The sequence below is a fragment of the Aristolochia californica genome, unplaced genomic scaffold, assembly GCF_029961685.1.
Source record: "Aristolochia californica isolate CCGP_79_NKW_82.1479 unplaced genomic scaffold, dmAriCali1.0.hap1 SCAF_16, whole genome shotgun sequence".
Classification (NCBI taxonomy): domain Eukaryota; kingdom Viridiplantae; phylum Streptophyta; class Magnoliopsida; order Piperales; family Aristolochiaceae; genus Aristolochia; species Aristolochia californica.
In genome coordinates this window covers 6,135,212-6,160,466 of record NW_027181837.1, presented here as the reverse complement: position 1 = coordinate 6,160,466, position 25,255 = coordinate 6,135,212, and the positions used below count along the sequence as shown (strand labels likewise).

The window sequence follows — 25,255 nt, the reverse complement described above, 5'->3', positions numbered from 1 at the left end:
CAAGGGTTCAAATGCATCATACTCTGGAGGGCAAACGGGTTGGGGCAAGGGGCGATATTGAGCCATCGGTGTAGCCTAATGAAAGCAAATAACCGAGTTAAGAGTCACTTAGATTCAGTAAAAGATATCACCAACATGCTCCTTCAAGTATAGTCGTTTCAAGTGTTCATGTCATCTGTAATTAATCTCTATGGCTTGTGGCATTGGACTCGTATTTCTTGTTCATCTTTTTGCTCTAAGTAATGCAGAAATTCTGCTAATCGGACAAGTGCATCACAGTGTTAGAGTCGAAAATAATAATTCACAATTCAATCTCTTGATTTCTTATTCACATCGTCGGCTTAAATAGCCTTTTTACAGAATATACATGGTAAAATAATGAGTGATTAACGGGATTACCCAATCACCGGATTTACAGAATATTTACATGATTTTCTCCTTAAGGGAAGAAATCTCAGAGTAAATCTTAACACTCCCCCTCAAGTTGGTGCATAGATATCACTTATGCCCAACTTGTCAAGACATTTTTTAAAAGCTCGGTAAGACACTGCCTTGGTTAACACATCGGCAAGCTGATCCTTAGATCGAACATGAGGGACTTCAATAATTCTTGCTTCTAACTTTTCTTTAATAAAGTGTCTATCAACTTCAACATGTTTAGTTCTATCATGCTAGACTAGGTTGTGGGCAATATCACATGTGGCCTTATTGTCACAATATAATTTCATAGGACTTGTTTGCTCAATATGTAATTCTTATATCAGATTTTTTATCCATAATAATTCACATATTGCCTTGGCCATTCCCCTGTATTCGGCTTCAGCTGAAGATCTAGCCACCACCTCTTGTTTCTTACTTCTCCAAGTGACCAAATTTCAACCTACAAATGTAAAGTATCCAGATGTAGACCGTCGATCTTCTATTGACCCAGCCCAATCGGCATCGGTATAACCTTTCAATTTTCAAGTCACCTCCCTTTTTAAATAAAATTCCTTTCCCTGGAGATAATTTCAAGTAGCGCATGATACGATTGACGGCATTCATATGTTCTTCACTTGGAGAGTGCATAAATTGACTAACCACACTTAGTACATAAGCTAAGTCTGGTTAGGTATGTGCAAGATACATTAACCTCCCAACTAGTCTCTGATAACGCTCCTTGTTAGCAGGAACTTTATCTGAATGTATTCCCAGTTTCAGATTTTCTTCCATATGAGTACTGACTGGACTACATGCTGTCATACCAGTTTCCTTCAATAAATCCAAAGCATATTTTCGTTGGGATAGAAAAATTCTTTCCTTGGATTTGGACACTTCAATGCCAAGAAAATATTTTAAGTGGCCAAGATCCTTCATTTCAAATTCTCTAGCTAGACGACTTTGCAATGATTTCTTTTCTTCTGGATCATTCCCAGTGACTATCATATCATCAACATATACAATAAGAGCTGTGATGGCCTCCTTGTTATATTTCAGGAAGAGAGTATGATCTGAGTTGCTTTGCTTGTATCCGATAGATTTCATAAAATTCGTGAACCTTCCAAACCAAGCCCTCGGGGACTGCTTCAAACCATATAGGCATTTCCTCAGTTTACATACTTGTTTGCATCCTTTGTTTTGCATAATGCATCCAAGAGGTAATTTCATATATACTTCTTCTTGAAGATCTCCATGCAAAAATGCATTTTTTACATCAAACTGATATAAGGGCCAATCAAGATTCACAGCCAGAGATAGTAGAATTCGAACGGTGTTGATTTTGGCCACTGGTGCGGATGTCTCCGTATAATCAATCCCGTAAGTTTGAGTATATCCTTGGGCGACAAACCTTGCTTTGAACCTTTCAATGGTGCCATCGGCTTTATATTTAATAGTAAATACCCACCTGCATCTAATTGGTGTCTTTCCTACAAGTAGGTCAACCACTTCCCATGTTGAATTCTTTTGAAGGGACCTCATTTCTTCATTCATGACTTCTTTCCATTTAGGATCTTTCAAGGCTTCCTGCACACTATTAGGAATAGATATAGCAAATAATTGATTCACAAATACTTCATTTGCCTTTGACAATCTATGATAAGATACAAAATTATGCATGGGATACTGAGATTTAGAGGTGAGAAGAGGTTCATAATTGACTTTTGGTTTTCCTCTTGTGGTTCGATGAGGTAGCACTCTTAGTTGAGTTTCAGAACTTACCTGAGGTTCAGACATGGATTCGGACTCAGAAGGCAATTGATCCATTGGTACATTATGAAGGGGGGAAGATGGTGGCTGAGACTCTGGTTGCATCACTTCCATCTTGTCTTGTCTTTCTCCATCCTGTGAATCATGTTGATTTGTATCATTTTGATGTCCACAGCTGTAATCGGAATATTGACCACTTGTAGTATCCAAGATATCCAAATGATGATAAAGGTTCTTCAATTCAATCCTATTCTCCCCCTATATTGAAGACTCGGGAGTAGAATAATACATGTTTTCTTCATGAAATACTACATCAAGAGTGATATACAATTTGCGAGAGGGAGGATGATAATAACGATAACCTTTTTGATGTTGAGCATAACCAACAAAAACACACTTGAGAGCTCGGGGTTCCAATTTATGTCTCAATGACTTATGGAGGTGAACAAAGGCTACACACCCAAAAACTTTAGGTGGCAGATTCGGCACAGCAGGTGCATTTATGGTTTTATGAAGAACACTCAAGGGACTCTGAAATTGTAACACACTCGAGGGTATTCGATTGATAAGGTAAGCTGCAGTTGTGGTGGCTTCACCCCAGTAAGTAGCCGACATATGAGCTTCAAACAAGGAAGCACGAACAACCTCAAGGAGGTGACGGTTCTTTCGCTCTGCAACCCCATTTTGCTGAGGGGTGTACGGACAAGTAGTTTGATAAGTAATACCATGATCATCTAGATATTCTTTGAAACTTTGATTCACAAATTCTCCACCATTGTCACTTCGAAGAGTTCGTATTGTAGAATGATACTGAGTGACTATCATTCTGTGAAATTGTTTGAACAATGAACCAACTTCACTTTTTGACTTCATTAAACAAATCCAAGTCATACGGGTGTGATCATCAATAAAAGAAACAAACCACCGTTTATCACTAAGAGATGTTATATTTGCTGGACCCCACACATCAGAGTGAATAATCATAAATGGTTCTAAACTCCTATTCATGCTTATTTGGAATGGAACACGATGGCTTTTCGCCAATTCACATACATCACACTTAAAATCTGAAATAGATAGTTTGGCAAAAAGTTATGAAATAATTTCTTTAAATAACCAAAGGATGAATGACCCAACCGTTTATGCCATAACCAAATGTCAGAATCTCCAGATTTATTCTTCATGGAGAACGCTTGGGCTAACTGATGAAAATTTTCTGGTTGCAGATCAAGGTAATAGAGTTTCCCCCTTCTAGTACCATACCCAATTGTCTTCTGAGTTCGAATGTCCTTAAAAACACAAAGGTTATGCAAAAAAACCACAATACAATGCAGAGTACGAGTTATTTGAGTAACTGATAAGAGATTATGATTGAGGGTTGGAACAACTAATACAGAATCAAGACTCAGATTTTCAGTGAGAGTGATAGAACCTTCTCCAATAACGTGAGATGGAGTACCATTTGCTATAGATACGATATGTTGTTCAGATGGTTTCATACTTTTAACATGATGATTGTCAAAGGTCATATGATAGGTAGCACCAGAATCAATTATCCATTCACTATTTCTACTAGGAGTGGAAGTATTAAGAACCTTACCAGATGTAGCGATTAAGATTGATGCATCCTCAATTGCGTGAGAGGTGGAAGGTTCTGCTACTACAACGGAAGCATGATTATTTGATTTGGAGTTCCGTTTGCGAGACACTTTTGTAGGGTCCCACCATTCTGGATACCCGATAAGTTCATAACATTGTTCCTTTGTATGCCCAGTCTCACCACAGTGAGTACAAATGCGCTCTGGTTTGGTTGTTCCAACCTCATAACTACGATTCTGAGATCCTGATGTTCAATTTTGATAATTGTTAGGACCGGTTGGTCGAGCTGTTTTAGGCTTAGCTCGACGTGCTACCATTGCAGATGTCTCAACATGGTCAACTTCACTATTTAAAGTGGTTCTACGAACAGAGTCACGACGTACATAAGCATAGGCTTCTTCAAGATCCAATTTCGGGTCTTTTCTGAGAATTTCGCCACGGACTTGTTCGAATTCTGCATCCAATCCGTTTAAGAAAATATGAACGCGCAATCTTTCAACGGATTTCCTATAAGCGATAACATCATCAGGATCTTTCATTATAGTCCTGTCACTATGATCAAGCTCTTGAAAAATTTCCACAAGATTACCATAATACGTTGATAAAGGACGACCAGTCTGTTTGGTGGAGAAAGCTCTCTGATTCAATGAAAGTAATTGTGATTCATCTAACCCATCATAGAAAGCTTTTTCCAGAGCATTCCATATATCGCGTGCGGTACGCAGCCGAATATAACGCTTCATAATATCTGGTGACATAGAGGTTAACAACTACCCCTTGACTTTTTGATTTTCAGCATACCATTTCGCATAGGAGGTATTCGTTTCTTGTCGGAATGGTGTTTTTCCCATAATATATTCGAGTTTTTCTCATCCCGCAATTTGCATCTCCATGATCTGGGACCATACATCATAGTTGACTTCGGTAAGAGTGACACTGGTTGTAAAACCAAAGTTTTCGGATTGCACATGAATAATTGGTGTTAATTCCTTCGACATGATGAAAAGAAGGTCCGTATACTGATTCGGTGTGGTCCGATTCACTAAAAATAATATTGGTCCGGTCCGGTCTGGTCCGATCCGTATACTGATTCAGTGTGGTCCGGTTCCCTTTCTAAAAATAATAATAATATTGGTCCAGTTCGGTCTGGTCCGATCAGTAGACTGGTCTGGTCCGGTTCGCTTATCTGGGCCGATCTTGGTCTGTCCGAGAAATCTGGTTTCGAACAAAAATAATTTTACGACACCTGAGTTCAAAAAAATAATCTTGGTCCGGTTACTGTACCTCTTCTTCGTCGAGACGACGAAGTTTTTGTTTCAACAGTGCGTCTCCCCCTTCGCCGGTTCGTCTCGACAGTGCGTCTCCCCCTTCGCCGGCGTCAGCGAAGGTTGGTTGAGGTCCGAGCAGTCGCTCGGCTTCGATCGTAGGCGGCCTGCGGAACGTCAGAACAACTCTATTTCGCGGCGAGTCGTCGGTCGACGAAGGTTTCTAATGGAAGGCCAAGTAGTGGCTCAGATACGGTCGTCGCCAGCCTGCGGAACGTCTCGACGAAGCTTTCTGATGGAAGATCGTCGGCGGTGGCCTGCGGAGCTTCCGAACAACTCTGTTTCGCGGCGAAACAGAGTTTAGATTACGGAACAAAGAATAAGAGCTCTGTTCTTCGGCTACAACTACGGAACAGAGCTTTCGCTCTGCTCTTCGGCGACGAGAAGGAGAAGGAGATGATTCTCCCGCTCTGATACCAAGTCGAAAATAATAATTCACAATTCAATCTCTTGATTTCTCATTCACATCGTCGGCTTAAATAGCTGTTTTACAGAATATACATGGTAAAATAATGAGTGATTAACGGGATTATTCAATCACCGGATTTATAGAATATTTACATGATTTCTCCTAAGGGAAGAAATCTCAGAGAAAATCTTAACAATTAGAAGCAGAAATGGATGATTTTTACAATGTTGAGCAGCAAGTAGTGAGTGATTTTTTTTTTTTTTTGAGTCGTGTTTTGTATGAGGTTGATTGATTCTTTATTTATATGGGTCAAAACTCAAAAATTATGAGTTGCAAATTGGAATCATATAAGTGTTTTTAACTAGATGTTTAGATGTTGAACAAAAGTTTTGGTATATGATAATTCCCTCAAAATTGAAAAAAAAAAAAAAGTAAAAATATTGGGATTTGAAAGAGAATATGAGCAACAATGAAAGAAGATTCTCTCCATTCATGAGAGTTTTATTAAAATCCTAAGTAATAACTAGGATTACAACTAGCGAACTCGGAAAGTTTCATGCAAAGTTTCATGAGATTTTCTAGACCAGAGAACTCAAAGAGAAAAACACTCTGCAAGCGTCCATTGCTATTTGGCTCTTTACTGTCAATTCAGAGAAGCAATTCCGGGCAGTCGTTTGAAGTTTGATGATAAATCTGGATGTTTTGGTGGGATCCTATTGTTCCTGTAAATCATGGAAGAAGTGAACAGTTCAAAAGAGATTTCTGGGAAGATCATCACTTCTGAAAACATCCAAGTAGTCTCTGTATGATAGAGATAGTTGTACAGAAACTATTGCCTGGTGGCTTTACAAGGCTTCATGTTCTGAATTTTTCTGAACCTGGTTACCTGTCAAAAGTAAAACAGAAATCAGTGAAACAAGTAGTTTTCTAGTTCAAATCCAGCAAGTAGCTCATAGCTCACCGAGTAAAGAATAAATTCTTCCAACTGGTTTGCATGAGTGGGTGATATATTCCACTCCTTGCACACCAGAGCCAGTGGCTTTCATTTTCCCCAGCCATTCAGTGTGCAAAAGATGGAATAAATAACAACCCATGCTCCTTCCAAGAGATGAGTCTAAAGACTCCGGTGAAGGGTCTTCAGGGCTTGAGGAAAATGTAAACTGCACTAACATGCTCATAAAATTGGCGATGTCTACTGCAAATGGTTCAATGATGAGGATATATATAGAACTTTAGGGATGAGCTTCACCAGACAAAGCCTGGCTTTATTTAAGGCCATGAAATGCTGTCAAAATTTTGATAGTTACTCCATCTTTCTTGATTTGAAATTATAATACAAAGATGGGATTTAATGTCTGATTTATGTAATTCTGCTGTCCATGATTGACTTTACAATTGCAAGAGTGGAGAAGTGGCAGAAAAAAAAAAAAGGGATAAATGCTTCTTGATGTGGATGCCACTATCTGAGATTGAGACCAGACAACAAACAAGTCAGAGGCATTTCATATTAACATCTGATACTATTTGTGGTAGTCTTTTGCTGATAGAAGGAATGGATTGAGAACTGTGAAGTTGCGTCTTAGGTGTCAGTGCCTCCTCCTCTTTGGGGACAGCAGAGAGGAATTCCAAGGAATTATTCATGCCTTTTCTTTTGCAGGGATTACCTCTTTTGTGGGTGGAAAAGGAACTTTACAACTGCTGGTCTTGTAAAGTTCTGGGAAAGGCTTTCCAAATGTACACATCTCCAAGGTTCTTCTTTCTCAACTTTTAGAAAGCAGAGCTGGTGTTGAGTGTCACTGTTGTGCTCCATTATTCTTGTGCCCGGCTTACTTGCCTCTGGTGTAGGTTCTTCCTGAGATGTTCGGGTGAAGGGATGTGATGGTGCAGTCCATTTTTTTTTCTGGGTCGCCTTCAAGGGAATCTTGTGATTGCAGATGTGAAAAACCCTTTTCAGTAATGTTTCAAAAATTCCTTTCTCTTTGTTGTTGTTATGAAATCTTAATCTCCTGTTTGGGGCTAAATTACTTGTCAAATAGATGAGAGAGTAGAGTGCATGTGTGTTTCCTTTTAATGGGAAGATTCCTGCACTTGGTTGAGGCCCTTGTTTATGAGACATGGAAGGGCTTGATGAGCATCTGGTGAAAGGTTGACATGACTAAAGGAATTTTCATTGCCCTTGTAGGGCACAGCACATTACTGGACAGAAGTGGGTGTCTCCTTCCTTTCATCCTTGTTGGTGTACACCCATCATGATTCTAGTTTCATGTCTTTGGTGTACCTCATAATAATGGTTTGGCTAAAAGTGTTGTAGTTTCATTTTGCAACCTTCAACAGGTGTTTGTGTTTTGAGGGAATTTTTCCCACATGCATTCCAGCTTAATTGAAATGAAACTCAAAACCATTTTAACATTATCAAATGCAGGCGATGAAAAACAGATTATAGAGTTGCGAAATTAAAGCAAGTTTCACTAGATTAAAACTGAGGCATTATTCTCATTCAACTTCCAAAGAACAACCCAATTGAGAATAATATTTGCCGTGATTATCATTGATTGATTAGGAGACAAGGATTTATTGAATTACAACTGTAAAGATAAAGAGTTTGAGTTTTGAGTCTATTTAGTACTTGTATTTTGATCATTATCCTTATCTCTATCAATTATACCACTTATCATCGTTTCAGCCACTCAAAAGAAATTTGATTCAATGCGTACTAAAATCTTGATACAGGCACAGACAAGGTTAGCTAAATCCTCCTTGTCGACAGCCACTTTCCAGAGCCAATGTGGTGGTGTTCCTATCTGGCTGACCTGGTCCCATCGCAAGCAGCTTTGCAGTAATCCGATAAAGAGCACTTAAAAGGTCCAGTATCACCTAGGAACAACGAAAAGACTTGACACCAGAAGTGGACCATGAGCCCACGCACCATCCCATCTCCTCTCTGCCCCTCATCATTGTTCTCCACCACTAGAGATAAATGGGTCACAATCTCTTTTAGAAAAAAATTATGTCTCTTAAACTCAACTGAATGACAACACCATATGGACAACCGTGTAGCACTCTAACATTATTAAAGAAATGGAATGCAGTATCTCCATCATTTACCCTCCATTACCAGCAAAATTCTTCAAATTGAGGAAACAGTCTCCAAGCTCATTTACCCAAATCGATTAAATTACCATATCATCATCATATATAATACTGATACAAATTACAAACCATGTGAGGTAATTGCAATATGAAATAAGCTAGGGGCATACAATGGACACAGCAACAACACACTTCTTTGTATAACTGAATCACTAACAAAATTTCCACAAGACTCTGGCCTCGAATCTCCTTCACATGAAACTTCAGCTTGGCTTGAAGAATTTCAGCTTGAGGCCATTTGTGACCATACTCCAAATGCCACCAACAGAGAAAGCCAAGCTGAAAGCAGTTCCTAAAACTCCTAGAGTCCAGTTTAGATACCAACTGAAGCTGAACCTTGGGGGTTTTTTTATGAGGACCCACATGAAGCAAGGGTAGGCAAAGGTGACTGGAAGTGTGAGACCACCCATTAAACCGGCAATGCTGGAGAGGAAAGGGAATGCTACCCCAATGAAGAAGGATATGAAGCCATAAAAGATTCGGAAACCAGAGCGCACCCATATTGAGCAGGGCCGATTTGTCCTGCTAGTGTAACCTGCTTCAAAGCTGTCAAAGACTGGCATTGAGTATATCTGGAAACTACTGAGGCAATTGAAAACAACTAGAAGGAATGTTGTCGCAAGGACGGCCCTTGGAATGTCATGGATGTGAAACCCATATAAGGCATTCAGAATCCCTCCGGGAGGCATCTGCAAGAAGGAACTCAAATTGCTGAATGAAACTCTTGACAGTATGATCCTAAACATTGTGTTGCAAAAGATAAAACAATAAATATATAAAAGAAACATAAACAAAAGATTGTTGAACCCGACAATAAGACTTTATCTCCAAATAGATGTGTTCATTCATTGAACCTGAATCACAACATTGTTAAGGAGGCGGACAATTCTAAACATATGGGTATGTGTCTAAGCATCCATTACAGCAGGGACAATTTGGATGACTGTAGAACATTATCAGTAAGAACTTGTCAAATTTAATACTGAAAACAAGTGGTGAAAACTTACAAGATTCCCATAAGCCCAGAAGCCTCCAATAGCAATGGGGAACAAGCACATGGCAATGAAGAAATATGCCACTTTGGCGCCTCTCCACATGGGCACGTGAGCTGGGTGCTTAAAAGTTGATGGCATTGTTGCCTGCAATTGACCACCAACAGTTCCTCAAGCTAAAGGGGTACACAAAGAATGGGATACGTAAAAATTCTTGACTAAAATTGCAATTGCTCTATAATGCCATAATCAATACCTGAATCTCCACTGCTACATTGTGCCCTCTAAAAGCAAAAGCAATGATTCCAAGTGCATTAAGAACTGAAAAAGCTGAGGCAGAGAAGGAAGGGGATTTAATGGGTTCATAAGAAATTGAGGGTGGCCTGGGTTGGCTGACGGAGAGTACCCACACCATGGTAGAATATGTGATAGCTGTAACTGCACCTATGAGAGAGAGACCAGCTATGGAATTGAGGTTTGGTAGCTGAGATAGAACTATGCACAGAGAGGTAAAGACCAAGTACCACTCAACAGTTGTGAGAGGATTTGATGAACAAAGGGGTCCACACACAATTTGGAAGAAGAGTTTCATGGTTTCTCCTCCTATAAGTATTAAAGCTGTTGCAGTCCCTGCTGAAAGATAAGCTGTGGGGAAGAGAGCTAGCCAGTTACCCAACCGTTCCCCAAAAGCTGCCTGAGCAAGTTCCACATATCTGTTGTATCTCTTCCCAGGAACAGCTTCATGCAGCTTTACTAGAATCCAGAGAGTATAGAGCTGCCAAAAGTAGGCTATAGTCAAGCTGATTATTCCCCATGACCTGCAAAATAACCAAAAGTATTAAGATAGGATTAAAAGAAAGGCAACTATGTATCAATTAATATCTTCCTTATACTGGAGCTTTCTGATTCTGTGATTCAATGTGCAGCATCATTCCATGTCAAGAATACATGAAGGTTGTCTTTGATTGGTGACAAAATGCTTCATTGCCTATCAGATGCTTGCTGTCCTATACCTACCTGGAATACGTACAGAGTTCTTTCAAGTGATCATTGACATTCAAAGCTAAGGATTAGAGTCTTCTTGGAGAGAAAATTTATGGATCTTTCAATGACCACCTCAAAGCATCCAAAGGCTAACCGGTATCAGATTCGTTCCTGTCCACTTGTGGCTACTGATTAATGAATGCAAAGACTTCAAATTTGACTTGTTGCTATTAATTGAAGAAACAGGTAAGGAACATGGAGTTAAAATTCATAGGTTTTTATAACCATGGCCTGATTTAAAAATACAGCTTTAGATTCACCAATTGTAACTCCTCAAATGCTAGGGTATCCATGAAGAGTAATGGATCCTACATTAGCACAGCTTCTCCAAAGAAAATTGCATTTATACCGATATTAAAAATTTAAAGATCTACCCAAGTATTTCTAGCTTGTGATTAAAGGCCTAAAGTGGTATTTCTGGTGACACACTACAAAATAAATAAATAAATAAATTAATAGAAAAGTCAACCAAATATACGGGAAGAGTCTCTAAGGGAGAATACTGCAATTTGGGACAACACAGGAACAAGATGAGTCATACAAAGAATATCTAGAGAAAAGAATTGAACCGAACAACAAGAAAATACTGAAATCTGCAAAAGTTTTTCGTAAAGGAACACTTCCAAGAGGAGCCTCCCAGAACTACAAAGACGAGCTATGTTCTATTTTTTGAGAAAGTAAAGACCAGCATTTACAATATTCAAAAGCAACTTCACAGAGAACTTTGGGGAAATTCTCACGCAAATAATAAGTTCAGGCAAGCTTCTCACAAATGGAAAACCGTTACTCCTTTTCATACAATTAAGCACCAGTTTATGGGTGGGCTCTCCAATCCAGCCTGATGTCTGCGGGAAGTTCGAAAGTATGCGAAAGGAAATGTGAAAAGAAAGTGGAAGCGAATCGTAAAAGAATAAAAGCACGGATAAGATAAACACAGAACCAGGTTGTCAAAAGAAAGAACTTTAATGCTGCAAAGCGGCTCCGAGGAAAAGAAGAGAACGACAGTCTGCAGACAAGATCAAGTTGAAAATCAAATAACGGCCTTTGATGTACACCAGTAAGGAACAGAAAGTCAAGTAATGGAGAAAAAAGCACGGAACATGGGTGATATAAATAAAAAATTCAACTTATGGATGTTACTGAGTTTCGGCAGCGGCGCGCGCGCGCGCGGCAAGATGGGTTGTGGGGGCAGATGGGTGAGCCGACTGCCCAACCATAAACAAAGACAGAACAGAAGCTGATATCATAAGGAGTAAATTTTTCTAGATCAACTGCTGCATATTCTTGAACGAGAGAAATGCAAACAACGGAAACAAGAATTACTAAAAATGAAAGTTGAGGCAAGTTAAAGGGAAAGCACCAGACACAAAACAGGGAAGGAAATCAGACGCAAAGGCCTGGTGAAGAAAATAAGAGGAAGATAAAATCAGAACACCTGTCACACATTGAGAGCTTAAAGACAGGCACAGGGAAACACATAAATGCTAAAAGAACTAGACGTGTACACTGATTTAGGCAGTGTAGGTGTTACAGGTTCCACCAATGTAAACTCGTATACGTACCATCCGAGATACGAGAAAGCAACTGGTAGAAGGAGGGCCTGAAAACCGACGCCCGCGTTGAGGTTATGAAAAGCAGCATAATGGGCATTGCCGTTTCGAGACTCCGTAATGGGCAGCCATGCGTCCTGAGGATTAAGATTCGTAAGGTGGCCAACCTCCTCCAGATAGCTCTTCATGTTCACCAGCGCCCGCTTCATGGGTATCCCAATCGGGCTCAGGAACCGCGGGGAAATGAGTGAGGTGGGCGTCCACGACTTGGCCGCCCTCGGCGATCTCTGCCCCGATGGCGTCAAAACCTCCGGCGTCGTCGACGCATGCGGCGTCGCCGGAATCGACACCAGCTCCGCCTCTCCCCTCTCCTCCATCACCCTCTCCCTGTCCATCCGTCCCCTGTTTCTCTGCTTGCTAACAGTAACCAGCTTACTTTAGAGATCGTGGCTCAGTACGGAAGTCTTGGGAGGAATTATATGGAGAATGGGTCAGGTGTCGGGTCACAGTGATGAGTCCACTGACTGACGAAGCAAAGGCCGAGAGAGAGCGAGCTGGGAAAAAAGAGAAGAAGAAAACGAAGATGAAAATGTGAGACCACAAACAACAGGCCTTTCCGTTACACTTAATCGACTAGGACCCTAAAGAATCAGTCTCGTTTAATTATAAATACAGGGTGTGATAATGGCGAGTCGAGAGAAGTCCTAATCGACATCGACATGCTCATGCTAAATATATCACGTGCCAATGATTCTTTTCTTTTTCTTCCTTACGCGTTCTTCATTTCTTTATTATACTTTTATAATTAATGGGAGGACTTGGCGTGGAAGTTACCGCTCTCCAGTTGCAGAACGGCGTCGGTAGATTTGGAAGGTAAATTTTTTCACTTTTTATCGACAGGGACATGTGCGTTCGCCTCGAGCGGGATTTTTTTGCGGGTTAAAGTTTCAAAATTTTGGAGAAGCGTGCACGCCAGTGGAGTCGCTGCTACTTGCTACACGATTTGAGCCGTGGGCCGTCCGATTCTCGAGGAGCTGGAGGGTCTTAACATTTTATATTTTTATTATTATTCTTTTAAAAAATAATTAATAAAAACGAAATAATAATTAATTTTTTATTAATAATGATTAAAATTTTATTTTCTTATTTATTTCCTTCAGTTAAAAATGATAAACAAAAAATTGTTTTGACGTGTTGTCTTCTTATTTGTGAATTCCTATTGGTCCACTAGTGGGGAGGGTCCCCCACTTTTGTTTCTCCTAACCGAAGAGTTTCCTGAAAGGTGAGTCGACTAGCCCAGTCTGCCACCTCTCACCGTGTCAGGCCCTGACTCTGGTCGAACCGCGCCCTGACTCTGTTGTTGCTAGGGTTTAGAGAGGGTTCGTTCGAGTTGCACACAAAATGGAGGGATTTGCTTAAATTTTGGAGGGACTTCTCTTGTCCAGGAGCGAATTCAAATGTCTCTCCGAAGCCCATGATTTCGAAGATACTGAAGGAGTGAAGATCCGGAGAGCGGGAGAGCGGAAAAATGGCCTTCTCTTTCTTCGCTCCTACGCCGCAGCCGCAACAACAGCAGTCGCTTTTTCAGACCCCACCCCAGTCGTCTCCATTTATCCAACAGCAGCAGCTTCAGCAACAACAGCCGCAACAACAACTGCAGCAGCAACAATTTTACTTGTTCACTAGTGACAAGTCTCCTGCGCACTATAACACGAAATGGTCTGATCTTCATCCGGACTCCCTGAAGATTCTCCTCCAGATCGAGTATGGCATTGTCCTTTCCTTGTCTTTTTGTTGCTTTATGCTGCTGAATTTATGCATTGATGCAGGATAGAATCATGAAATTCGCTTTTTTGTGCGGGTAACTGGTTCTATTTATTTTTCTTTTCTCCTTTTGTTTACTTCCCTTGCTTTTGGGGAAAATGTGAGAATTTAAGTGGTTAGAGTGGAAAGTTTGGTAGAAATAACTAGCTTAACCTGTCGAGACGCATTATTCGATTGCTGTGCGAACTACTTGTAAGCATTCTTTTAGTTGCCGCTAGAAGCAAAAACGCAATCGGATGACTTTTACGTATCTCGCGAAGTTCTAAGCTTGTTGAGTAAACTTTTTTTTTTTTTTTTTCTCGATCCCCAAATTGAACTCTTCTCGTTGGCTAGAGAGAATTTTTGAGCATGTGAGGACTGGACAGCAACCGAACGGCCAATACGTATCTCAAAAGAGTTCTTTGCGTGTCGAATAAGTTGTTTTTCTTTGTTTTTTTTTTTTTTTTTTTTTTTCGTCTCAGCTGCAGAATCGAACTTCTTGAATCCGTGTGGAACTGCAATCTTTACCAATGGTTATCAGGTGCACTAGTGGCCTTATTAATCAGCAGACGTTGTAGGTTAACTGAGACAAGTTGTTCTCAAAGCTTGTACGATAAGATCAAACCACCTTTTGATTGATTCCATTTTCTGTCACTTTATCCCACAGCAAATCTTTTACCTGCTCAATGTATGAGATTCAACCCATGATTGAAAAACTTGTGTCACCTTTTTTTGGTTGATTAGTTTCAGTTTGCAGTATTTGCAATGCTTCAATTTAAGATTTCATTTTATGTCTAGCAAGTTAGAGTTTACCAGAGTTTATGCATCAAGTCATTTACATGACATTACCATAACCATGACATGGAGAACATGACCTTGTGTAGGGAGCGGATTTTGGAGTATAGGGATGAGAGCCAGAGGTTGGATCAATGCAGCCGACTATATGATTCCTCTGTTACCAATGATGGGTTTGAGCTTGATGCCAGTAATATTGTGCAGGTTTAATCCTTCTCACTCCCTTCAGTCCAGAATATTTTTGGTGCTTTTGCACTTGAAAATTCAGTATTTTTATCTATGTTCTTATGGAATGGTATTACAACTTTGGAAACTGTAGCTGCTCTAAGTATCAACGTATTTGACTCTCTCTCTCTCAGATTCCGGACTGTAAATTGACATATGAATATGCAGAAAGACTTGACCTGAAATTTTGGAAAATGGATCTGAGTTTCCTATATTATAGCCGAATATCTGAAAAGTTTGCATGTGAATCAGAATATGGAGTTGTCAAAGTTTTTCTTTAATTTTTTTTTTATGATGTTTTTGAATAACAAGTAACGTATACAAAATCTTGTACACCAAATTTATGCTGTGTTGAGAATTTATTCCTGTTCATATTAGGTATAGGACAGTTCTTCTTTCTCATTTAATTTTGGTTAGGTTACCTTTTCTATCTTGTATTGTTTTCAAAAAAAATCGAATCATGTATGATATTAATTTTTAATTAAAGATCTCTCTTCATCCTGATTAGTTTGGATCTCCCGAATGGTGCTGGTGTTGACTATTTGAACCCCATTCATTCTTGAGTGTGGAAAAGCTTTTGGCTGGCTGAAAACCTATTTGTTGCAATCATTTTCCTTTGTTCCTTGGTGGAGGGTAGAAAGCCATTCACGTAGCTGAGAATATTGTTTGTTCCTGGAATCATGTTCTGATATCTGCCAATTGTTTGGCAGTTTCACTTGCTATGAAAGGGGTTACCCACTAATCTCTCATCGTTCAAGACCCCTCTTTTTGTTTTTTTCCTGTTTGCCTTTGGGTTTTAATGAAATGTGCCATTTTCCTAAGAAAGAAAGTTTTAAAGATCTTTTTTTCTAAAGGGCCTGAATATGTTTAGCTTTTGCATGTGTGTGAGCATCTCAAGGAGGTTGTTCTGCCGTTTTAAATGAGTTGATGGTCAGTGAAGTGTCTTACATTTGTTATTGTTTAGACAACCTGGGGTTATTTGTTAGATATGGCCTCCTAACTTCAGCTAGTCATCTTGAGCTGGACTTGAACCAATGTCAACAGCCTCATCCATGAGATCATTAGCTAGTATTAACCACTAGCGGGGTCTTTTTTGCCTGTACATAAGTTGTTTGTGGAGAGAGTTTTTATTACATATCTAAGAGGGAAAAAATAGTTTTTGCTTCATTGCAGTAGAATTTCCTGTTTAGAATTTTGACTACAATTTTTCCTCTTCTAGAGAGCTTTCTGTTCATGTTGGCTTTGCAGCTGATATGCATATTTGTGTGCAGGAACTTGGGGGAGTCGGTACAGCAATGGAGAAAGAGAAAGTTTTGTTGCAAGAGCTTATGGCAGTTGTAAAGGACATGATGAGGAACACTGAGATTGCAGTTCGTTCATTTATGATACTTCGGCCAAGGTTTATTCATTCAGGCAACCCAACTTCAAATCTTGCCTCCACAGCTCAGATGTCATCTGGAGCTATAGTTTCTACTCCAACCAGTCAGCCTATGTCTACCTCAATAGCAGCAGTTTTTGATTTCTATTCTGGAAACCCTAAGAGGCCATCCCCTTTCCTAGAGCAGACTGTTTCAAGGTTTGAGAAGTATCTTGGTGAATGTCGGCAGTGGATTGAAGAGTTGGAGCAACTTCTTCTCTCAAATGGTGATGGGGGCTCTTCACGGGCTGATTCATCATTGTTGCAGTCTCTTCCGAAAGTTATGTCCAATGTGCATGATTTCTTCATTCATGTGGCTGCAAAAGTAAGGTCCTATCTACATGTTTTTCTGTGCTTCAGTGATTCCCAGGCTTTCTTTAAATTGTTGCATGTCAAATGCCGGCTCATGGTATAGTGAACGGTATTAAACCCAAAAGTTGACGTGGACCATAGTCTGTTGAAGCACTTAGTGTCATGCAACATACTTAACAAATTTATCGACATCTGTTAACAACTATTACCTCCTGGTGTGCTAAAATTACAAAGGTTAATGACAAATTCCAGATGGTAGTCTGTTTGTCATTATTTGCATACATCATCCTAGAGTGAATTTTTGTGGCTGTCTACCAGATGATTGCTTGTATTTATGAGGTATTTAGGTATGATTCACTGGCAGAACAAAAAGTCAACCGGTCTTGGTTTTTGTGCAACTGTGTAGGTGGGTGGCTAGGTCTGAGACTATGAAGATATCATGCCTTAGTTTGGTGTTTGCATGTTGGCATTTCCATGCGTGCTTGTGTTGGTAGGTGGGTCTGTGACAATGAAGATATGCGCCTTATGATATTGATGCTTGAGCTTATGGTTAACTTCTTTCCTTAATTTCCTTCAACAGGTGGAGAATCTTCATCAGTATATCGAGTCCATGAAAACAGCTTATCTTGCAGATCAAAAGCACCGGGGTGATGCAAACAATCCGTTTCTTGAAGCTGACCGGCGAGAGACAGCTAAACAGGAAGCAGCTGCTCGCAGAGTACATCCAACCTTGCATTTACCTGCACAACTGCCCACTCAAGTTGCGAGTCCGTTTGCCAGCTCATCTCAAGTTACTACAGCTGTTCCACAACCATCAATAGGAGCACCTGTTGCTTCAACAGGGAGTGGTTTTTCTATGTTTGGTACACCATCATCATCAGCTCCTTTGCTGACTGTCTCATCATCACCTCTCTTTTCAACGCCATCTGCATCTGCTCCTACATCATCCTTGTTTGGGACACCTAGCTTTTCACCTCAGCCTTCGGTTTTGGGATCTGCCTCAACATCCTTATATGGTTCTGTACAAACTCCTTTGCTGACTGCCTCATCATCTCCTCTCTTTTCAACGCCACCTGCATCTGCTCCTACATCATCCTTGTTTGGGACACCTAGCTTTGCACCTCAGCCTTCGGTTTTGGGATCCGCTTCAACATCCTTGTATGGTTCTGTACAAACGCCATCATTATTTGGAGCAAGCACACCATCTTTCTCTTCAACTCCTGCCATTGGAGGCTCTTCTCTTTTCTCTACACCGTTTGCATCAGGTATGCTTTAGCTGCTTGATTGCATTTCATATCTTAAGCTTTGCACTGTTGCATGTATATGCACGACTCTGTGCACGTTCAAACTGCATGAGGTCACGATGTGTCAGCAACATGTGTGAAAAGATGCTTAGTCTTATTTTGGGAAGAGCAGTTGCCTTCTGTAAGTCTTCTTTGATTTTGTGACAACCACTTTCTTCTTGTCTTAGGTGGTGCCACAGGGTCAGGAGCAAGCTTTGGGGCTGCATCTGTAAGTAAAACCATAAACTTGAGATTTTCTAATTTAATCAAGATGAATTATGAAACGAAGGATTCTGTGGATTGAACAAAATATGCATGGACATATAAATGGTTTTTTATGTTGTTTGTCTACTGATACTTGTTTCATGTTTGCATATCAGAAATCTTCAAAGGCCAAGTCCCGGACAGCTAGGCGGTAATCTCTGCATAGTTTATCAGAAAGAGATTTCTAGTAGCAACTGAAACATGATTACGTCTTTAGATTTTCCGGCCCCTGCGAAATGACCCATATTCTATTGCATGCTACTATTTTCTCAGCACGGTAATGCTGCAACATTCACAAATGCCTCCAATGCCTGGAGTGATTAACCCCCCCACCTTTGACCACTTCATGCGCCTAATCTGTATCATTTCTATAATACTCATTTTCAGTTTTTTACAGAGATGTTTCCGAGCATTGAAGCAATTTCTGTAAGTAGGAAAGGTGTTCAAAGGACAAATGATGTAGCTTTTGAACTTGTAAAATGATTGCTCTTGCTGAGTCACTCATTCATCTCCCTTGTCTGAGCTCATTTTGGAATTCTCTAATCCATTTCTACCTGAGGGTGCGGAATGCTTCTCTTCGCATGAGGCCCTTCAACCATTATAAAGGCAAGTACATTTTACGGAGTCAATCTGAGTTTTTTTTGAAAATTTATTAGGTCAGTATTGAATGAAGAAAGGATTTGGTTGGGATAGTTGCATGATAGTCAGTACAACAACAAGAAAATTACAATCGTTCAAGTTATGTTAGTCTAACTGCTGCTTTTGTCATTTGATTTGAGCTTTGCTTAATCCAATGGAAATATACCCTTTATTATGCAATCAGATGAAAAGATTTGATCTCATATCATGTGTAGTGGTTCCAAGTATAGTAAAAAAGAAGATTATTCGTTGTTACAAATTCGACAAGGCTACAAGTTGCTTTGAGACTTAAGGTGTTGGGAATAATATGCGTTTTTTTTTTTTCTATGGAGTTCCGCCAAAATTATAACTTGGAAAAAATTTCTAGTAACTTCCTCTCTTAAATAATCTTTCCCCCCTCAGTTCTTGTGTTTATTGGGTGGTGGAAATAATTTAACCAGCCCATTTGTTTTCTCCTTCTCCTCTTTATTGGGTACATATGAATAGGGGTGGGCATTGGGTTAGGTTTCATGGAGAACCTGACCCAACCAAACCCAAAAACCCTAAGTTTTTATTTTCTCCCTATGGGTTGGGGACGGAGAAAAAAAAAACCATCAGGTTTCAGGTTGGGAGTGGGTTTCCCAATTGTGACCTATGGGGATGATATGGGGATAAAAAGGGTAGGGACAAGTTGGGGATGGGGCGAGGCTAGGCCGGGTTTAAATCTAGTTTACAGTATAGGGTTGGGGACAGGCTTGTGGGGATGGTGATCATGTCAGGGTTGGGTTTGATATTTCGGGTTTTTTTGTATTTCTTTTGGGATTGAATTTCAAGTTTAGGTTTGGGTTTTAGAAAACTCATCCGCAACTTGACCCGTGCCAACCCCTACACATGAAAGGAGAAGAAGACAAGTGGATGACTTGTTCTTCTTTCCATAAGTGTGACAACTTACTTTGATAAAGTCACATTTTTCTTTTAGGTGGAGCCGTCCTACGACGTTACATGTGGTGCGTGTTTCACTTCTCTTGTTTGGGTGGAGATTTGTTGCAATGCCCATGTGTTGTTTCTCTTGCTTGGGTGGCACTTATGTAGAGATTAGGTAGCGTTCCTCTTTGAGTTGATTTTAGTCATTGCCTAATGCAATTGATTTTGTCGTGACCATCGGGCCTTGATCTCAATAATTGATCATGATTTTGATCAAAACTATGATTTGGACCTTGATCTCAATAATTGATCATGATTTTGATCAAAACTATGATTTGGACCATCGATAATCTATTTAACTAAACTTCTATTGTTCAATCGTCGTTGATCTGGACCATTGATTGGAGTCTTAATTTTAATTGTTAAAATTTCATGTCTATTCATGCCCGCTTCAAGACTTCGTCCGTCGAGTAGATAGACAAGGCTCAAAACACCTTTTTTTGTTTTTTGGTGGGACTAGCTTGCATGTGCCTTGTAGCTTTAATTGGGAGTAGCCTTTGATCCATCATCTGAAGATCAAGTCGCCCGTATAAGTATCTGCTCCTCAAGTGTTTTTGCTCGAGTCATCTGATGGTAACTTTGATTCAAGCTAATTTGATATTTAAAGTGTCGAGAGCACAATTTGAACTTTTTCTTTTCCATTGAATAGAGTTCCAACACACTTAAAACTCAAAGAAATTCTCTAATAATTTTCTCTCTCAAACAATTTTTCTCTCTCCTAAGTTCTTCCAAAAGTCCTTCCAAAAAACTATTTACAACTTTTTCCCCGTATTCTCTTTCTCCCTTTGACTATGTATACATACAGGAAACAGAGAGAGTAACGAGTGGCATGATTTGTTTTTCTTTCTACTAGAGTTAGAGTGACATTTTACTTTGATAGCCTCACATTTTATTTGTAGGAGACGCCTTCCTACGAAGCCATGTGTAACCCATATATCACTTTTATTGCTTTTATTGCTTGGGGGGAGCTTTACTGTGATGCCCATGTGTCAACCCTCTTGCTTGGGTGGAGCTTAGCTATAAGTAAGGTGGCGTTCCTCTTTGATTTGACCTTAGTCAGTGCCCTGTGCTATCGATCTATCATGACCACCAATTAGGCTTTGATCTCAATAATTGATCCCAATTTTGATCAAAACTATTATTTGGACCATCGATCAACAGTTTGCCAAGTTCTATAAATTCCTTCGATCTTGATTCGTTTTCAAATGATCTCGGATTCTTTAATGTTGTACATGTTTTACCCGATGCAAACAGTAAATCTTGAGTAAAAAACCCCAAGAAAACGAGGGTACGGACGTAAATATTCCTCAAACAAGAGGCATCTTCTCCTTTCTAACCCGGCAGCGCAGTCATAAATTGGAGATGCGGGATCGATTCGACCTCATTCGCGATTCTTTCCATTCTCCTCGCTTTCGCCTCTTCTCTCAGCACTTGCTAGGAGAAATAAAAAAAGCCGCGGGGCGGCGGACCTTACCCTACTAGCTCGGAGCTCTTAGAGCCCCCGGTGACTTCTGATCCAGTTTTGAACATTTTCTCTCTTCACAATACTCGTCTCTGAATCTTTCTTTATGTAGAAGACCGATCGGTCAGTCGTTTCAAAGCTGCAATCAGCGGGAATGGCTCTCCTCTGAACGCTGATCCGTCGGGATCAAAAACTCTGTTTCCAATCCTTCGTCCTTTAATTAGAGTTGCAAGTATGGCGATCAGAATCACCGTCACCTATTCCGGCTACCTCGCTCAGAACATTGCTGCCTCGGCCGGAATTAGGGCAGGAAGTTGCAGGTTCTTCCATGAATGCTGTAGCGGCGGCGCGCGATCTCGTGTTACGTTCTCTGGCAACAAGCATGAGCTCGATTCGTCAAAGAATCAATTTCAGGCCGATTTCTACAAATCTCGGTCCAGGAATTGTGGTAGGTCGTCAGCGGCGTCGAATAATTCGTTTTGCTGTGGCGATCTGGCTGAGAATTTAACAGCGCCTGCGATGGTTGGGGTGCTGTCTATGATGAAGTCTTCGGTGATTTTGTCTGGGGCTGCTGGTATTGGGGATTTTTGGCGCTTCCTCTTCTTCGATGCTTAGTCTTAAGCCATCTTGGCTGCTTCCCTTCTTCCAGGGGACGAAGTGGCTCCCGTGTAATGAGTTCTTTCAGTATTCTGTTAGTACTGTGGTCGATAAAGGGGGAACTGCTACGAGTTCTCCTAATAATATACCCGATAGAAGTTGCAGAACCTGTCCGGGAAAACCAGAGCGGAAGAAAGATGGAGGGAGTAAATGGCTTTCTCGATGGGTGAATATCAGCTCGGATGATGTAAAGACGGCTTTTACCGCTGTCACTGTTTCATTGCTGTTTAAATCTTTCTTGGCGGAGCCAAGGTCCATTCCATTGGGGATCGAATTTTAGCAGAGAGGGTAAACTTACATTGTTTCTAAACCTGGATTCCGTGTCTTTGCCTTTATTTATTTGTTTTGTCTAATATTTATTTATGGGATCATAAAACCGTTTCTGTTTGTGGCATACTGGCTTTTAGTTTGGTCTGAAGACTGCTGGAATGTCGTTTGGATGTCTCTAACATTTGTATTTTCTCTGAGAATTACAGGTTTCATATTTCTTTAAAAGCCCAGATGTTACTCACATAGTTGTTTTCAGAGCTCCTTCTATTCTTCAGGTATGATTTTTGTTTCTAGTTTTTTCTTGATAAAATGTTTATCAAGTGCAACGTGTTTAGTTCTATCATGTTGAATTGGGTTGTGGACAATATCACATGTTGTCTTACTATCATAGTATAATTTCATAGGAATTGTCTGTTCAACGTATAGTTCTTGTATCAAATTTTTTATCCATAATAATTCACATATTACCTTGGTCATTCTCCTGTATTCAGTTTCAGTTGATGATCTAGCCATTGTCTCTTGTTTCTTACTTCTTCAAGTGACCAAATTTCTATCTACAAATGTAAAATATCCAGACATAGATCGTCGATCTTCTATTGACCCAACCCAATCAGCATCGGTATAACCTTCAATTTTCAAGTTGCCTCCCTTTTTAAATAAAATTTATTTTCCAGGAGATAATTTCAAATAGTCAAGATATGGTTGACGGTATTCATATGTTTTTCACTTGGAGAGTGCATAAATTGATTAACCATACTTAGTACATAAGCTAAATTTGTTCTGATATGTGCAATATACATTAACCTCCCAACTAGTCTCTAATAACAAGGATCTTCCATGGGAGTACTCACTGGATTACATGTTGTCATAATAGTTTCCTTCAACAAGTCCAAAACATATTTTCGTTGAGATAGAAAAATTTCTTCCTTTGATCTTGATATTTCAATACCAAGAAAATATTTTAAGTAGCGAAGACTTGTCATTTTGAACTCTCTCGCAAGATGACTTTGCAATGCTTCTGGATCATTCCCAGTTACTATCATATCATCAACATACACAATAAGAGTTGTGATGGTTTCCTTATTAGATTTCAGTAAGTGAGTATAATCTGAGTTGTTTTGGTTGTATCCGATAGATTTTATAAAATTTGTAAAGCTTCCAAATCACACCCTCAGGGATTGCTTCAAACCATATAAGGATTTCCTCAATTTACATACTTGTTTGTGTCTTTTGGTTTGCATAATACATCCATGAGGTAATTTCATATAAACTTTTTCTTGGAGATCTCTGTGCAAAAATGCATTTTTAACATCAAACTGATATAAGGGCCATTGATTTTGGCCACTAGTGCAAATGTCTCCATCAATCCTTTGGTAACAAACTTTGTTTTGAACTTTTCAATGGTGCCATCAGCTTTATATTTAATAGTAAATACCCACCTACATCCGACTAGTGTCTTTCTTACAGATAAGTCAACCACTTCCCATGTTGAATTCTTATGGAGGGACCTTATTTATTCATTCATAGCTTCTTTCTACTTATGATCTTTCAAGGCTTCCTGCACACTATTAGGAATAGATATAGCAGATAATTGATTCCAAATATTTCTTTTGCCTTTAACAATCTATGATAATATACAAAATTATGCATGTGATATTGAGATTTAGAGGTGAGAAGAAGTTCATAATTGACTCTAGGTTTTCCTCTTGTGGTTCGATGAGGTAGTACTCTTAGTTGAGTTTCGGAATTTACCTGAGGCTCAGACATGGACTCGGACTCAGAAAACAATTGATCCATTGGTAAATTATGAAGGGGGGAAGATGTTGGCTGAGACTCTGTTTGTATCATTTCTATTTGGTCTTGTCTGTCTCCATCATGTGAATCATGCTCATTTATATCATTTTGATGTTCACTATTGTAATTTGAATACTTACCACTTGTAGTATCCAAAATATCGCAATGATGATTAAGGGTATGCACTTCAATCCTGTTTAACCCCTGAATTGAAGATTTGGGAGTAGAATAATACATGTTATCTTTGTGAAATACCACATAAATACTGAAATACAATTTGAGAGAGGAAGGATGGTAATAGCAATAACCTTTTTTATGTTAAGCATAACTAACAAAGACACACTTGAGAGCTCGGGGTTCCAATTTATTTTTGAATGGGTTATGGAGATGAACAAATGCTACACACCCAAAAACTCTAGGTGGCAGATTCAGCACAATAGATGAACTTATAGTTTCATAAAGAACACTCAAGGGAGTATGATACTTGAGGGTATTCAGTTGATAAGATAAGTTGCAGTTGTGATGGCTTCACCCCTGTAACTAGTCGACATATAAGCTTCAAACAAGGAAGCACAAACAACCTCAAGAAGGTGGATGTTCTTTCGCTTTGCAACCCAATTTTGTTGAGGGGTGTACAGACATATAGTTTGATGTGTAATACCATAATCATTTATATATTCTTTCAAACCTTGATTAACAAATTCTCCACCATTGTTACTGCGGAGAGTTTATATTGTAGAATGGTACCGAATTACTATCATTTTGTGAAATTGTTTGAAGAATGAATTAATTTCACTTTTTGATTTCATTAAGCCAATCCAAGTCATATGAGTGTGATCATCAATAAAAGAAACAAACCACCATTTATCACTAAAAGAGGCTATATTTGCTGGACCCCATACATCAGAGTGGATAATCATAAAGGTTGTTGGACTCATATTCATGCTTATTTGATATGAAACACGATGGCTTTTAGCCAATTCACATACCTCACACTTAAAATCTGAAATAGATAATCTAACAAAGAGTTTTGGAAACAATTTCTTCAAATAACCAAATGATAAGCGATCCAACCTTTTATACTATAACCAAATCTCAGAATCTACAGATTTATT

General features: G+C 39.6%; 2 protein-coding genes and 1 pseudogene across 2 annotated transcripts; 2 read left to right on the top strand and 1 right to left on the bottom strand.

Moving 5' to 3' along the window:
• Positions 1 to 8,663: 8,663 nt before the first annotated feature.
• On the bottom strand, positions 8,664 to 12,869 carry LOC137953257 (lysine histidine transporter-like 8). Its single transcript, XM_068800565.1, has 4 exons — positions 12,269 to 12,869; positions 9,919 to 10,480; positions 9,678 to 9,809; positions 8,664 to 9,359 (listed from the first exon to the last, which is right to left on the bottom strand). The coding sequence occupies exons 1-4, from the start codon at positions 12,649 to 12,651 to the stop codon at positions 8,874 to 8,876; spliced, it is 1,563 nt and encodes a 520-aa protein (XP_068656666.1). The 5' UTR covers positions 12,652 to 12,869; the 3' UTR covers positions 8,664 to 8,873.
• An 849-nt stretch (positions 12,870 to 13,718) lies between these two features.
• LOC137953515 (nuclear pore complex protein NUP58-like) lies at positions 13,719 to 18,967 on the top strand. Its single transcript, XM_068800940.1, has 6 exons — positions 13,719 to 14,020; positions 14,944 to 15,058; positions 16,351 to 16,821; positions 17,389 to 18,073; positions 18,280 to 18,320; positions 18,472 to 18,967. Exons 1-6 carry the CDS (start codon positions 13,785 to 13,787, stop codon positions 18,508 to 18,510), a joined length of 1,587 nt encoding a protein of 528 aa, XP_068657041.1. The 5' UTR covers positions 13,719 to 13,784; the 3' UTR covers positions 18,511 to 18,967.
• Positions 18,968 to 21,357: 2,390 nt separating this feature from the next.
• On the top strand, positions 21,358 to 24,876 carry LOC137953316 (probable thylakoidal processing peptidase 2, chloroplastic; annotated as a pseudogene).
• Positions 24,877 to 25,255: the final 379 nt, after the last annotated feature.